Source organism: Epinephelus lanceolatus, chromosome 20 (assembly GCF_041903045.1).
Source record: "Epinephelus lanceolatus isolate andai-2023 chromosome 20, ASM4190304v1, whole genome shotgun sequence".
NCBI classification, from domain to species: domain Eukaryota; kingdom Metazoa; phylum Chordata; class Actinopteri; order Perciformes; family Serranidae; genus Epinephelus; species Epinephelus lanceolatus.
Window position 1 is genome coordinate 7297556 of NC_135753.1, and position 16285 is coordinate 7313840.

The 16285-nt window shown below is 40.1% G+C and overlaps 1 protein-coding gene across 3 annotated transcripts in view; it reads left to right on the plus strand.

Annotated features, from left to right (window-relative positions):
- The window catches only part of LOC117264798 (uncharacterized), a 39527-nt gene that overhangs the window by 6375 nt on the left and 16867 nt on the right, over positions 1 to 16285 (plus strand). The window contains exons 2-5 of one of the 3 annotated variants that reach the window (XM_033639059.2): positions 1575 to 2223; positions 6472 to 6624; positions 9869 to 9964; positions 13540 to 13747. In XM_033639059.2, the coding sequence (XP_033494950.1) occupies positions 1594 to 2223; positions 6472 to 6624; positions 9869 to 9964; positions 13540 to 13747 (1087 nt within the window). In that variant the 5' untranslated portion in view covers positions 1575 to 1593. The remainder of the gene's footprint in view (positions 1 to 1574; positions 2224 to 6471; positions 6625 to 9868; positions 9965 to 13539; positions 13748 to 16285) is intronic. The other 2 variants (XM_078162965.1, XM_033639061.2) reach the window with 2 other exon arrangements.

Consider the following 16285-nt stretch of genomic DNA (forward strand, 5'->3'; position numbering starts at 1 on the left):
TCCCTTCATAAGTAAAGAACAGTCCCTAAAGTGTGGTGAGGTTTGTGGGCCGTGAACGGCTCGTTTCTCCTCTGACACGTCACATACCTGTGTTCGGCTGGCTCGGCTGTTCAGGTACTTCTGGGCAGTCATGACGCCAAGAAGAGGATATTATTGGAGCCGACTTCTCCGTCGCCAGTAAGCCGATGGCCGCCGTATTTGACAGGAATACATTACTGTCTGTGTCTGTGACCCCCGTTCAACCCACAACCGGTGGGATTCACCTTTCGTTTCTGCTGCTGGTTGAAATCTGTAGGCTGCTCGCACAGCGTGCTGAATGATTTAAGCCTATTTTGCTCGCTCAAAACTATTTTTAGTCGCAAATGTGAGCGCGGTGACAGGCGGATCGCCACACTGCCGACATTTTACTCCGCCTGTCACGGCACGCTGTTTGATTGCGTTATCAAAACACGCCACTATTATTCGGCCTTGCTTTTAACTTATTCCACCGAATACCAAATGTGTGTTTTTTTGCAATATTCGACCGAATATATTCGGTTACCGAATATATTCGGTTACCGAATATTCGGTGCATCCTTAAAAATATCCAATTTTGGGGGCACAATCCCTGGATGAAAAGAAGCTATGTCTCTGTAGAAAATAACTGCATTTCATGCCACCGTCCCAGCAAGAAATGCAACAATGTCTTGGTAAAAAACTACCGCTTTTTGTGCTACTATCTGAGCAGGTAATGCAGCAACATCTTAGTAAAAAAAATTAAGAGCTTTTCGTGCATCTGTCCTTGCAGGTAATGCCGCAATGTCTTGATCAAAAAATAACCTCTTGTTACTATCGCAGCAGGAAATGTAATAATGTCTTGATTAAAAAACAACTGCAACTTTGTGCTACCATCTCAGCAGGTAGCGCAGCAATGTCTTTGTAAACAATTTTCTTGCTAATTTTGTGTCAGGAAATGCAACAATGTCTCAATAACAAACATGAACTTTATGTGCCACTATCCTGCCAGGAAATGTAGTGATGTCTTGGGAAAAAAACACCTGCTTTTCACATTAATATCCCAGCAGGAAACGCAAGAATGTCTCGATAAAAAAACAACTGCATTTCATGCTACTATCTTGGAAGGAAACACAATGATTTCTCGGTAAAAAACAATCACTTTATGTGCCTGTATCCCGGCAGGAAATGCAGACGTGTCTTGGTAAACAAACAGTCGCTTTTTGTGCCACTGTCCCTGCTGGAAAAACACTGACGGGTCACTGCAAAGCACCTCGTTTGCTTAAAAAGCCACTGGAAACACAGCGATGATTCGCAGCTTGAAAGGCATCTCACCGTGGTGTCACACCGTATACCATTCTTTGCTGTGACCTGGACAGATAAACAATGAGCTTAATCTCACTATAAAGCTCCATAAAGCTAAGAGGAGCTGCAGACACATCACTACCAGAGACACACACAGCACATTTTGAACCATTATTATAATAATGGTGTTTATTATTGCCACTTTGATGTGAATGAAGAGGGCTTTATGAAAATGCAGTGACTTGATGGGTTAATTATCTGTCTGTATGTTACAGTGTGCTGAGGTGTTGAAGGATGGACAGGGAGCTGGTTCGTCAGAGCCAATCAGAACACGGCGAGGCCACCAATGGAACCAGCCCTCAGACTTCCCCCACCACACCCGACCCCTCCACCCCTACAACCCCCACCCCTCCCCGGCTCACCCCCAACCCCATGCTCCTGGACTCCCCTGCTCCCACGCTGACGCCCACCACCTCCTCCCCTCCTCCCCCTCTCACCCCTGCTCCCTCCGTATCCGCAGCCCATGTCCCGAAGGTGGCAGCAGCTACAGCCGGTGCTCCATCTCCCCACATCCTCGTCCCTGCTCCCCCCAAACTCACCTCCACTGCAACCCCTGCCCTCCGAACATACTCTCGTCCGATTCTTCCCTCCCCAACAGGCGTGTCCAAAACATCTCCTACTACACAAACCACCTCCTCTCTTCTCCCTCCTTCCTCCTCCTCCTCCTCTTCCTCTTCCTCTCCTTCTGTAGCCAGCACCACTGCGCCCCTCCTCTCTTCTTCTACTTCTACAACGCACAGCAGCACCACCATGTCAACCAAGGCCTCTACTAGCCTGACCAATGGGAACACAAGGCCTGTATCCACGCCGACCTCCACACCAATCACGCCCTTTCACACACCAGCCAGTCCACCTGGCAGACAGGTAACAGACACACACACAAATCGAGTATAACTCACAGTGATCTCCATACGACAACACCACGCATCACTTTTGAAACACACTTATTTGATTTCTTTCTGCACACTAAATATGAAGCTACAACCAGCAGCTTATCTTAACTTAGTATGAAGACTGGAAACAAGGAAACAGCTAGCCTGGATTTGCTGAAATTAACAAAATCCACCAATCAGCATATATAAACTCACTAAATTAAGAACCTTGTCACTTTGAACTTTTTGCACTCCAAATTCAGATTATTTAAACCTGAATCCTGTTCACGACTGACCTTGTTAAGTGTGTACAAACAGATTACAGCTGATCAAGAGGCTTAAATACATAAAAAGCTTCTCAGAGTTTCCAGAGTTACAACGTTTGATAATCTCATTCAAAAACAAGAGTGTGTTAGCTCAGATAAATGAACTAAATATTATGATGAAGTCTACGACAGTGCTTGTCTGCGTCTGACTGCTGGGGGTTACAGTTTCCTCTTTGTTAACTTTCATCTAGGACCGTTTCACGTCCTCAGCCTCAGGTTACTCGTGTCTGGCTTTGTTTGCTTTGTGAATAAAGAGTGAGCGCGCCCCTGCCACATACGCACACATACAGTACATGTGTACAGGTGTTGTTTCATGTGTTTTATCTCTACCTTAAGAGATAATAAGAGTTGTCTAGTCTTGAGTTTGATCATTTTACTGTCAGAAAATTTATTTAAGTGCTGTTTGAGACCGAAACTAGTGCTTTTCATTGCTTTAAATGTTTTTTTTTTTCCTTTTCTTTTTAATGTTACTTAAGAAATATGCAACTGAAAATTAAGGCTGAAGAATTACTTGGAATTACATCAAAATCATAATATGGACTAGTGTAATATCCAATTTGCAGGAGGCGCAGTATTTGTTAAAATCAAGATAACTGTTAAAATACCTTTCTAAATTAATGTGGTGCTGCAGTGATGTCCTGGCCTATATATCGTGTTCTACAGATTTAAGAAATGATCTTTATTTGGTACAGATCCTCACAAAACATCACATGATCTTTTTTTAATCAATAAAAATGAGATTAATTATGCAAAAATTGATCATCCCCTCCAATATTGTAATTCATATTGCAGTCGTTATATCAGGCCAAAAAATGAGCACGATTCAATATTTTTTCCAAATCGTTCAGCCAGATTGAAAGTCTGTGTTTTGGCATCACATTAAGTATTTGATGATCCAGATAAAGATGTTTTTTGCAGAGTATTTCAAACCCAAATTTACAACGTGGGTGAGTATTTGATAAGCAAAAGATTATCAGTGGAGTATTTCTTTGAATTCAAATCAGCCGATTTAAATCTGAGAATTCACACATAACGAGGTGCAGACCAGTATCAACATCAGTGCTACACCATCTAACTTAAAACACAACTTTTCTTCAGTATGTCATGCTTATTCACCTTTTCAGCTTTCGTGCCCTCAACAACAGGAAATTAAATTAGAGGAAGTCACCTATAGAGTGATTTCAAAATTAAGTATTAAGTATTAAGTATTAAAGGGATAGTTCAGATCTTTTGAAGTGGGGTTGTATGAGGTACTTATCCATAGTCAGTGTATAGCCTAGATGGTGGTTGGGATGCACCTAGTGGATAATCAGGTAGGTACGCCATATGTAGAATATTTTCATTGCTTTACCTTGCTGTCAGGCAGCCCTCTCCAAAGATACACTGAAGTAGTTATATTTCTCTTTTCAAAGCCAGACTGCATTAAGAAAAACAGCAATTTTACCTCCATGAACACAGGAGCTGCTGGTCTACTATTGCCTCGAGCGGTTAGTTAGTTTGTTTTATTGTATGACTATCATTTTTATGCCTCCGCGATAGCCGTAGCCAGATGCAGTATGATTTCAGGTTGTCTGTCCGTCTGTCTGATTCTGAACACAATATCTCAAGAATGCCTTGAGGAAATTTTTTCAAGTTTTGGTACAGACGTCCACTTGGAATAAGGAATAAAATGATTAGAATTTGGTGGTTGAAGGTCAAAGGTCAAGGTGATTTTGCATGCGTCTTATCTCTGTGAGCACAATATTCCAAGAACACCCCCAGGGAATTTCTTAAAATCTGACGCAAACGTTCACTTGGACTGAAGAATAAGCTGATTAGAATTTGGTGGTCGAAGGTTAAAGTCATTATGACCTCACAAAGCATGTTTTTGGCCATAACTCCAAAATTCTTAGATTATGACAAAATTTTTATATCCTGAAGGTCAAAGGTCACCTTCACTGTGACATCATAACGTTGTGCATAAAACACTTTTCTGGCCATTACTCAACATCACATTTCAGGAGCAGAAGGGGAGACATTTAGTCACATACTGAATTGGTGACTCTAATCTTGAAACTGTGCTTATTGTATAAATCTTCTGTGCTGCCGGGGGGAAGATGAGTGTGAAGCATCCATGTTTTCACAGACATGGATGTAAACTGTAACAGAAACTTAAAGGAGCAATAAGCGAAATCGCTGCTAATCACCGCTAGGTTCGCTGTTGTGCACTGCCTGTAGAGCAAAACAAAGTGTGTCATGAGCCACTCCTCCCTCTACCTCTGCTCTCCAACACCCTAACCCTAACCCTAACCAGTTAGCCCCCGCTTTCACTGCAGGCAGATTCACTTGCCACAGGGGCGAGGAAATAAAACCTAAACAGCCAACTTAGTCTGGCTTAATTTAGAAGTTAGCGATGTCTTTCACTCACTCTCGGTCTCTGCTGTGTTTAGCTATTTCCCTGCTTTCCTGTTAGCGTTAGCACTACTCGGCTGCCACGGTAACGCTCCAACTCCAACTGAGCCGGGAGTTTATCTGATGGTGATAGTTAAGCATGGATGCTTGTGATTCGTTCACAACTTAAGTTTTATGCTGGGAGCACTGCTTCATTACCAGGCCGCTGGCGGTGCTTGATCTGTAGGCTAACATTAGCAACTTGTCTTCCCACCCTGTCAGTGTACACTGATATTGGAGGGGCTGTAACAAGGGCAGGTACTTCGCTGCTGAACTTCAGTTAAATTTTGGGCATCATATTCCATCAAAGTGGGTAATGCTACATGGAAATATGTCACAATGTGGGACTGTCATGAAATCAGCAATAACAATGCAACATCAGCAAGCTAGCTAGTTAGCTACCAAGGCATCAACATACTACTAGTGATTTTTTTTGTTATGCTTGTCATAAAGAGAAAGACCATATTACATTAAAACAACATAACAATAAGATAATATGATGGTTATCGTAATAGTAAAAAGGTCCAGCCTAAGCCTTTTTTCCTATTTTTGGTCTGCCTGGTCTCCTTTCGTAATAATGCATGTCAAACTCCAGCACTGTAATGCCCATCCTTTTTTTTGGGACACCTGGATTATCAGAATATGTATGCTGCAGTTATGTCACATTAATGTATTTAGCTTTATGATCATAAATACAAATAAAAAACAAAAATTGAACTTAGATATTGATTCAAATCACACATTGAACATTGGTTTACAAGACTTTGGGATTTAGAAATTTGCTCTTCTTGGGCTTTGAAGCAGCCATCTTGCCCAAATTTTCTAATAACACTTGGTTTGAAGCATGTCTCTGAATCACCTCAGTTTGGAAGGCCATGTAGCTCTACACTTTGCCCTTCCCCTTTATCCCAACAAGAGGCAGGACACCCTACCCCTTGATGTGAATGCGCAAAACAGAGGGATAAGGGCTAAATGGTAGGGGCAAGGGGTGTATTTGAATTAGTATTTATGGTGATTTAATACATGACCAATTAGCAAATTGTGTATAAAGGAAGCAGGTAGGGAAGTAAGCTGAGCTGTGTTTTAATTTGATAACGTTCCTGCTTGTAAGGAAATGTGCTATGTAAATATAAAGCCTTGATTTGCATAGATGGTATCTTAGGTATGTCTAAGGTGAGGGCAGCATGAAGTTTGCTGTTATATTAATAAACCTGCTCCAGTGAAGGTAAGTGAGCAGTGCCAAAACCAAATTTTGATGATTCAGAAAATGACAACAGTATACTTTATCAGTGTGCAGTTGTCTGATTGTTTATCACTATTTTTTTTTACTAGTCTTGAGTTTCTTAAAAACAACATTTCATTGTTTACTCTCATTGTTTAAACCACTGTCTTGCTTTTCTAGGAAATGTATAAAGACATTCTTGCTCTAAAGCTCTTCCTGGTTTGCTTCCCTTACCTCCTCTCTTCTCCTCCCTTTGTTCCAGGTATCACAGGCTCATCCTGTGGGCACACCTGGTCTTGTGCGAGCCAATCAGAGCCCCTCACCTGTCAGGCAGAGGGTATCCCAGCAGACATTGCTCCTGGGGAAAGGTCTCAAAGGGTCTGGCCAAGATCAGGTGCTGCTCAGAGCTCAGATGGTAAACATAGACAGACACACAGACACAAACACACACACACACACACACACACACACACACACACACACACACACGAAGACAAACCCATATTTACATATTTTTCTTTGTTGAATCCAGTTGCTGCTGCCAACGTACAGCACAGCAGAAAAGATTACCAGTATTAAAATGAGATTGTAGTGGAAAGTGCAAATGACAGAGTGATGATACATTCAGGTAAAGTAGGAAATACAGACACTGTAAGCACTCTGCTCTAATATAGGTTTCACATCAGCTTTTAAAATTCAGAGTTGAGCAACAGAGCAGAAAAACACAATAGAATAGAGGAAGATGATAATATTTTTTATTTTAATAGCACCTTTGATGCACAGCATCCCAAAGTGCCTCACCATACACATTAAAAAGAGGAAATGAAGTTAAAGATAAAACTAGACCACAGAAAAACACTAACAATAAATAAAATGTGTCACCAAAGACGACTTTCTGTGTTTATCTAGTCTGGCGAATTGAATACCTGATGAATAAGAAACACTTTGATGGATGAATCTTATCAAAATTCAGTATTCCCATTAAAAAAAACTGCTCCTTATTAATTTGCAGATGATTTGCAATTTGTATCATTTGTGGTATATATTGTCATGTCATCCTTACTTATATAAAACAAAACAGGACAATAAAATAAGTTTTAAAAAAACATGTTTAATGCTGATCATTAGAAGAGTTAATCTGGTAGTATTCTATATTTTTCTTATTTCTTACAAAACCAACAGTGAATGTCTCTACTAACAAGTACTGTGTGTGTATCTACAGCCTGATATATCTCCTTCCTCTGTGCCATAGAGCTCCATTGTTATTAAGAACTCTGCATAACACACACATACACACACACACACACACACACATACACACACACACACACAGTTTAATATGAGAATAAGATCAGACTGTCCAAAAAGAAATTAGAAACAGTGTTGCACTGGTTGACATGTTCCTATATTACCACACATTTTATTTTATATTGCATTATATTATATTAGTTCTATGATATAGGCCTATAATGCAACAGGTGCCCTGTAGATTGACAAATGAATGATTAGTTTAAAATACACACTAAATACAATTCAATTTGCCAATATGTTAAATGTATTTCTAATATTTACTTCAACATTAAATTCTTTTATTTAAGGTTTTTGAAAATTAACAAAAGAAAACAAAAAAATGTTGCAGCTGGGGGTGTCGCAGTGTACTGGTATTGACAATAACTGTTATGTTTAAAAATGAAATATTGATATGTTAATAATAAACATGAAATTAATCTGTTTCTTTCAGTTCTCACTAGGGCTGCAACATAATTGCTGAAATGTGAATCACGATCACGATTCTCTCACAGTTGTTTTTTTTGTCATTTAATTTTTTTTTTTCCACAAAAACATTTTTTTTACTCTTAAATGCTCAAGTGAAAAAACACGTCTGAGATTCTTGGTGTGGAGACAGGGCTTTAAACAGATGACATTAAGATAAGATATCAAAGTGCTTGACTTACGATTAACATATCAAAGTGCTGGCCTTGAACTTTGTATCTTATAACAAAAAACCCTTCATGTCTCTTTTTGTCTTTTAGTTTAGAATATCACAGTGATAAACTTCAATGCTGCAGATTAGAAGAACATAATGTAAAGTCACAGATTTAGAATAAATAACCCACTGAGCACTGACCATTATGTGATGCGCTTGTCTTGAGTCAAGCGGCCGTAAAACAGTGGATGTGTCATTTCCTAAAAATTCTTCACAATAAAAGTCAGACACTGTTTTGTAATTTAATAGCTTTTATTGTGAAGCAGCTAATACAGGAAATATTTGGTTTTCATCAGCAGTAACTTAACATGACTCATGCTGAAAGTTAACATGAAACAGTAAAATAAAGCAGATATCTAGAGTAAAAACAGAGACGCAGCAGAGAAACTAAACTCCACCCGACAGAGATTCAGTTAGAAGCTACAAACGCGCTGAGAGCTGAACACACACAGGGACTTTTAGAAATGCCTCTCTGTTGTCTTCTGCACAGACAGAGGTGAGTTGAGTCTTGCAACACACACTTGTTTCAGGGGGGGAAGGGGGGATCTTCGGGGATTGTTGCAGTTGGTGAGATGTCACTGCTACTTGCTTGAAGGTGGGCGGGTGCCCTTTTGGACCTACTATAAAGAAGGTTCATCTCTAGCGTGACAGTGCAAATTGGCATGTCCAAACTGACAAAGGAAATGCAAACATTGCGGCATGGTTTGACTTGGCGCAGCCAAAAGCGATAATAGAAAAGGCCTACAAGAACATGTGAATGCAGCATGATAGGAATGCATAGTGAAACAGGAGCAAGTGAATCGCCATCATTTAGAAATCAGATCACATAGATGTATGAATCGAGATTAGGATTTTTTGTAATTAATTTTGCAGCCCTAGTTTTTGCTTTGTCTCCCTCTCCCAGCTCTATCTGATAGGCTTTTTACTAACCAGTGAGCATGATTGCTCTTTTTGTACATTTTTGTACAGCGATGGTCACAGACTCACTCCACCTCCCTACTCTCGTATTTTAAGTGTAATTCAGTTGCCAAAAAAGAGACTAAATGCACAATAAACAAAATTAGAGGTGAATGTGACTGACAACATTTTCTTTTCATAAATCTTGGCCTGCCCTCAAGGCACCCACTTTGGGAGCCACTGCAGTAGAGCATGCAGTGTGGATTAATCCCCCCCTGAAAATAGTCCCCAACAGTCAGTATTTCCTCCTGTTTGTCTGATAAAGACTACAGTGAGCAGCTGTTTGAGGAAATTACTAATGAAAGATTTACATCATCAGTAGGACCCAGTGGGCTCGCAGCTGAGAGACACGGACAGGAAGTCAGAGTTTAGGGATGGACTAATACTTTGTTGATTTTGGTCTTTTTATGGGATTCATTTTAAGAAGAACACAAACCCACACCACCTAACTTGAGTCCATGTCTTAAAGCTGAACAATAAAATGCAAAGAACAGAGAGAGTGTTTTTTCTTTTTTGCTTTCACAATGATTTTAAATTAGACCCAGTTGTGGAGGAAGACATTAAGATATTATTCAGTGTAGAGGTGTTATGAGTCACTCACACACAAACATGCATATTCATATTCAGTGCATGAATATAATTAGACACTGTGCTTTAATCCCTGCTTCCTCTTTATATTTCCTCCCCTGTTTGCTCTCTCCTTTTCTTCCTGCAGTTGATTCTTACGTCTGCTATGCGACCTGCCCTGTCCTCCTCCTCTTCCTCCTCCTCTTCCTCCTCTCCTCCTTCCTCTAACCCTGCCTCCGCTCAGGTGAGCAGCCGAGCAGCCGAGCAGATCCCATCTTTTGTGTATGCATGTTGACTGATGATTCACTTAGCCTCACTGCTGTTAGTTACTGTTGCGTGACTGTCAAGTTTTCTGTTCTGGCACAGCACATGTGCAGTTCACAGTGATAACTGTTTAACTTTAATTAAAATTCTTAGTGAATTTTGTGTTTGATTACAGACAGTAGAAAAAAGCAGCTTCTCATTTCTAGTCAGTGACTGGATTTGCCACTGTTGCCAACTTTATCTTTAGTAATTTAATTTAATAAAAACTGTCCTTTTTGCTTGAAAAAGTCAGCTTATTTAATTTGTGAAGGAGCATTAGATAAGAAGACTCATATCTGTCCTTTAAATATGGCTACAACCAGTAGCAGGTTGGTGTAGCTTAGCACAAAGACTGGAAACAAAGGGAAACAGCCAGCCTGGCTCTATCAATTTAAAACAAAATCTGCCTATAATAATAATAATAATAATAATAATAATAATAATGTTGATGATACATCACACTGATATATATATATATAGTGCTTTCCAGAGTCTTCAAAGATGCTTTACATAGAGTAGGATTAAAAAACAGTGGATTCTTTAATGAAGACAATAAAATAAAAGACTACAATTGAGTAGAGAGATATGGAGGAGCTAGATTGGACTGGGGTGATGTGGTCACGTGAGTGGGTTCTGGTAAGTAGGCGGGCAGCAGAGTTCTGTACATACTGAAGTTTATTGAGGACAGTGTTTGTGGTGCTGTAGAGGATGCTGTTGCAGTAGTCAAGCCTGGATGTTACAAGTGAATGGATGAGTGTTTCAGCAGCAGAGGGTAATAGAGAGGGTTAGAGGCAGGCAATGTTTTGGAGGGGAAAGAAGGCTGTTTTGGTGATGTGGTTGATGTGAGGCAGGAAGGAGAGGGTGGGGTCAAAGACAACTCAGAGGTTGTGGACTTGGGTGGAAGGGGTGATAATGGAGCCATCGGTGTTGAGTGTGAATTCGTGGGTTGGGTGGGTAAGGGAGTCTGGGCCAAGATTTCTGACCTATTGCAGTTAAATTTCAGAAAATTTGTTTGCATCCATGTTTTAATGTCAGTTAGGCAGGTGGTGAGGGTGGAGTGAGCAGTGATGGTCTTGGAAGAGAGGTAGAATTGTGTATAATTTGTGTAACAGTAAAACTGGCGGCCGTGGAGGTGGAGGACCAGTCCAGGGGGTAGCATGCAAAAGATGATGAAAAGGGGACCAAGTACCAAACCTTGGGGGACGCCATGGGTGACAGGAACTATAGATGAATTGATAGAGATGAATTGATGTCTGTCAGAGAGGTTGGACTGGAACCAGGAGAGGGCAGTGCCAACTGAAATATACCATGTTGGTTAAGGGAGCCATTCTAGCTGTTTCCTCCTGTTTGCAGTCTTTGTGCTAACGTATGTAAACTTTCTTTTCACTGGCTCCCTGTTACGTATAAGATCCAGATCAAAATTCTCATTCTTACTAACAGAGCATTACACAGTCAGGCTCCTGCTCACGTAACTGAACTACACCCATATTCTCTGGCTCACTGTCTTTGATCAAATGCGCTAAATTTGCCGTCTGTCCTTCGCACCCGCTTTAAGACCTGGAATGATTGAACTTTTGAGGCCATAGCACTCAAACTCTTGAATGCTCTGCCTGTACCTTTACAGTCCTCTGACTTTGTTGATTCTTTAACAGCCAGCTAAAGACACACCTGCATAGACAGGAGTTTGGGTAACTTGTATGCACTAGCTCTGTATATTCTTCGTGTGATTTTTCAGCATGTACTGTGCAAATAGTTTTGAGCTTTTAACTGCATGGCTCGGGTAGTCACTTTATGTTTATGTTCTCTTTCTTGTATGTTGTATATTGCCCTTGTAAAGCACTTTGTGATCTATGTCTGTGAAAAGGACTATACATATATATAAATTTTACTTTACTTACTGATTTTACTTAAACTTTCACCTTTCAAACATTCAGGCCAAATACACTATCTTGCAATGTTAAGGAAAGGGAAAAATAATTAGTTTATCTGCCCCTTGATTTGAATCCATTCCAAAGTTTAGCAGCCCTGACCCACCAAGCTGACAGTTGGCCGTACAGTTGGTCAATGTCAGGCCATCGTTGAGCATCTGTCATCCTAGTTTTTGTGGTGTGCCCTCGTCAGCCTTTGTAGTTCTTTTTTTTTGTTTGTTTTTGGGTTGTTGTTTTTTTGACAATTCAGCATGTTGAAAAGGCGTTGGAGACGGTGGAGCCTGTATCATTTTTTTTAGCCACTTAGCTCTTCAGCAGAAACAGTTCATAACTTTTAGTGTAATTGTTTGTTAGCCTGCTATAAAAATGTTTTGTTCTTTTAATATTGAGTTGTGTTGCTAATGTGCTAACTGGCTAACTAGCGTCTTGAATTCGTCCTGTTGGTTTTCCATTTTCCCTTTTTGAATGACACTGCCGCCGGTGTAGAGAATTAATTCCTCTCATGCAGTTACGGAATGTACATGGTAGTTGGCCATTGGCTGTACCCTTTGCTGTCTTTAAGTGCAACTTTTTGATGGACCCACAGGCGTCATGAGGCGACACAACACTCTTCACTTCACTTCAATTCACTTCACTTCACACTTCACCATCAATAGTTCTTTGATGTCGGTTTGGTGTGTCTGGGCTGTAATGGGTTCTCCCTTGGCATATTCTACACTCTTCTACCTCATGAAAATCAGACCTGTAGTTTTCTCGTAATCCTGCTGACAAATAGACAAACAAACTAAACTGAAAACATGACTTCCTTGGCAGAAGAAATAAAGAGAAAACTCTCTATATACTCTGATATCACCCAGGACCCCTTTATACAAACTGAGGTCGTTAGATAATGATATGCTAACGCTTGGCCTTAGAAGTAACACTGGGTTTGTATTGTTAGCGGGACATGTTCCTGATTGAAGCTTCCATCAGAGCAGATAAATACACTAAACACACTGGTAAATCCAGTCCGTATACTTTTGCTCTTGTATTTTTGGTTTTGGAAATGCTTAAAACATGACTCTCCAGACTTGTTAGAAATGGTCCTCTGTCACCACAGCTCCATGGAAGCCAAAGCTTGACAAACCTGTTGTGCCTAGTTATGGTTGCTAACCTATGATTGGAGAGTTGGTGTTTGAGGGAGAGGTTTAGTCAAGTCAAATCAAGTTTATTTATACAGCACATTACACATCTACACATGTACACTCATGCTTCAAAATAAAAAGTAGGCATAGATCTTGCATGACAAAAACATGAGATTAGAAGATATTACAATGAAAAGGAAATAAGATAAGAAGGTATTATTATTTGAAAAAAGGAAATGATAATAATGCTGACCAGTTAACCACACTTCAATCCTAGTAAAAGCTTGCAAAAAAGATGTTTGTAGTTTAGAGAATTGGAACATAATGACTGAAAGCATCATGAGCTGATTCAGAATAAATTTTATGTATATTAAAGGAATCTGTCTGTTTACACCTTACATCAAAGCAGAAAAGTCTAAAAAAAAAATAAACATACTGATTTTGCTTTTCTTTCTCCTCTCCAGCTCCAGAGTCTCACCCTGAGGCCTCCTCCCCCTGGGGCCCTCACCATCCCCCCCTCCCTCCGCCTCAAGCCCCCCTCCTCAGCCCCGCCTCCCCTCTCTCGCCCTCACGCCCCACTCTTTCCCCCTCTCAGGCCGCGTCCGCAGCCGACCACCACGGCAACGGAGAGTACGAACACGCCCAGCCGCCACCTCTCCGTCCCACCTCCAAGTAGGTCCCAGGAGGATGACTGACACTGGGTGTGATAAAGGAAGAACCTGTTTGATTTAGGCTTTATATCATTCAGCATGAGTAAACTGCTGAAATCTAAAGCAGGAGCTGGGAATGTTGTAGTTTTGGTTTCAGGAGTTGGGGACACAAAAAATTGAGGTATGAATAAAAACCTGCCTTTATATCAATCTGGCAATCAACACATTAGGATTAAATTGGTAATTCAGCTTTCCGCAATAATTCAGCAGTCCGGCCAGACATGCGATTACCTGGTCAGTTTCTTAAACCTGTAGGCCAGTGGTTCCCAACATGGGGGTCACAAGGTCAATCTACAATTGTTGCAAGAGAATAAAAAAGTAATTAACAAAATAAGAAAGGCAGAAAAATTGCCTGATATCAAACAGAATTTTCAACTTGTTACACTCCGTCTCCATCTTCAATCTGACATTGTACGCACGCAACTGATTTTTTTGGGGGGGGATTTGGTTTTCCAATCACTAGAGATCAATGTTTCCATTTTAATCTAATGTCATTTTAAGTTTACATTGGCTACGTTTACATGCACACAAATATTCCACCATTATTCCTAATATGACAACATATGGAATGTGACAAGGTGATGTAAACACCATATTACATTTAGATATTCAGAATTAAGCTTTTTTTCCCACTTCATTTTTTCCTGCAGTTTGCGACTCACAGCCTTCAGCCAGTTTATAGCTGGCTCTGTTTGTCATACACAAACCAACTCACAGACAGTTTTTAAGACTGTGGAGTAGAGATACATACCCAAAAGAAAAGCCCACATTTTGGTTGGAAAGAGAAACACGCCTACTTTTAAAGATTATGAAAGACTTGGATATCAACAGGTTTTTGGAAACGTGCAGATATTGCAATGCCGACATTTTCAAGAAGGCGGTTAAAGGAATGAAAGAGAGAGGCTTCGGGATAAGGGCAAATAACAGAATCTTTTGTGCATGTAAGCATCAGTGATGTGAGCCATGCTAACATGCCTGTTTTGCCGGGGTTTAAAGAACAGACCAAACTACGATGTCAGATGACATCTCGATTTAGAACAGCCTTGATAGCAGCATCTGTTTTGTTTATGGCGCTCACCATTTTTGTTATTACTCCTCACTGGTTCTGGTGCACTGCTTAACAACAGTTTGAATGGCCTTAGTCCTGCCCATGGTGCTGATTGGCTACTTTTTAGTCCCCCGCAGTGTTCATTGGTTGTTTTTTATTTTAACTGAGGAACTGCTGTTTGCGTGTCGCAGTGTCAGACAAATCAGTCATCTCGGTGATGTGAATGGATTCAAAGGTATGGTCCGAGGCAAGCAGAAAATTTTATTTCTGCTTAATGAAATTGCTTTTTTTTTTTTTTTTTTTTTTTACCTTATTGTTGCTTTATTTTTTGTAAAATATCTGGACAATTTTCCCTCTTCAGGCTACTAGAAATTATCAAAATAAAACAATCCTAGAAGGGGAAATCACTTTTTAGTTGAAGTGGTTATAACCTGTTGATATATGTAACAAGTGATGATGAGTCACAAGGACATGTTGCTGTGTTTTAAAGTTTAGACAAACCCAAATGGTTGGAAACTTCTGCCCTGGATCACTTGGACAGTTCAATAATATTCACTTTAAAATGAGAGAAAACTGGGAATTTAAAACCATTAAATGTTCTGCTTTTTTTTCTTACAGTGCTCTTGTTTTCTCAGATACATATTTTAAAATAGTTACTTTAACATTAGTTGAGGTCCCATTTTCTGGCTCTGACAGGTCAGGCCTGGGAATTAAGAGACACCCACACTAAACAAACATGGGGGTAATTATTCAGGTTTCTGTGTTGCTCCTGTTTTATTTCCACGCTTCCCTAGTTGTTTGAACAAAGAGACATCCTCATAAAACCAACCTTCTGGGAAACAAACATGAAGCAACAGGCATGAAATAACATTTAAAGACATACTGCCAACACCCTGAATCAGAGTTTCTCCCCAGGTGTTTCAATGCTGGTCTCAGAGCAGATTACTGCACAGCAGCTGGGGGTTTAATCTCTTTGTCTTTTCAAACAGAGGAGCACCATTCAAATCCACAGAAGTTTAGTTTAAACTTCAGTCTGGAGCTTAAAAAATTAATCTATTAACTAAAGTGACAGAACATTAATCTGCAGTTAATCAGGTCATAGATGTGTCAGCAGTGGTGGAAAAAAATATTCAGGTCTTTTACTTAAAGGGTATTTTTCAACCTCTGCCCTTATTTTATCTTTGTTTGTGTCTTAGTGACTAATGGTAACAGTTTTTTTTAAACTGGTCTAGTGTTGAGGGAGAGCGCTGCAGCTGCAGCAGCTAAACAGACTGCAATCTAACCAATCAGGGCAGTTGTGCGCCATCAATTTACGTGAACTTAAAGTGCTTGTTTTTGCTACTGACAGGCTCAGATTGTTATTAAAATTGACAACATTATGGAAAGGATCCCTGTGAGATAGGAAACATTTTCCATACTTTTGACTGGTCTGTTTATTAAAATGTGCAAACC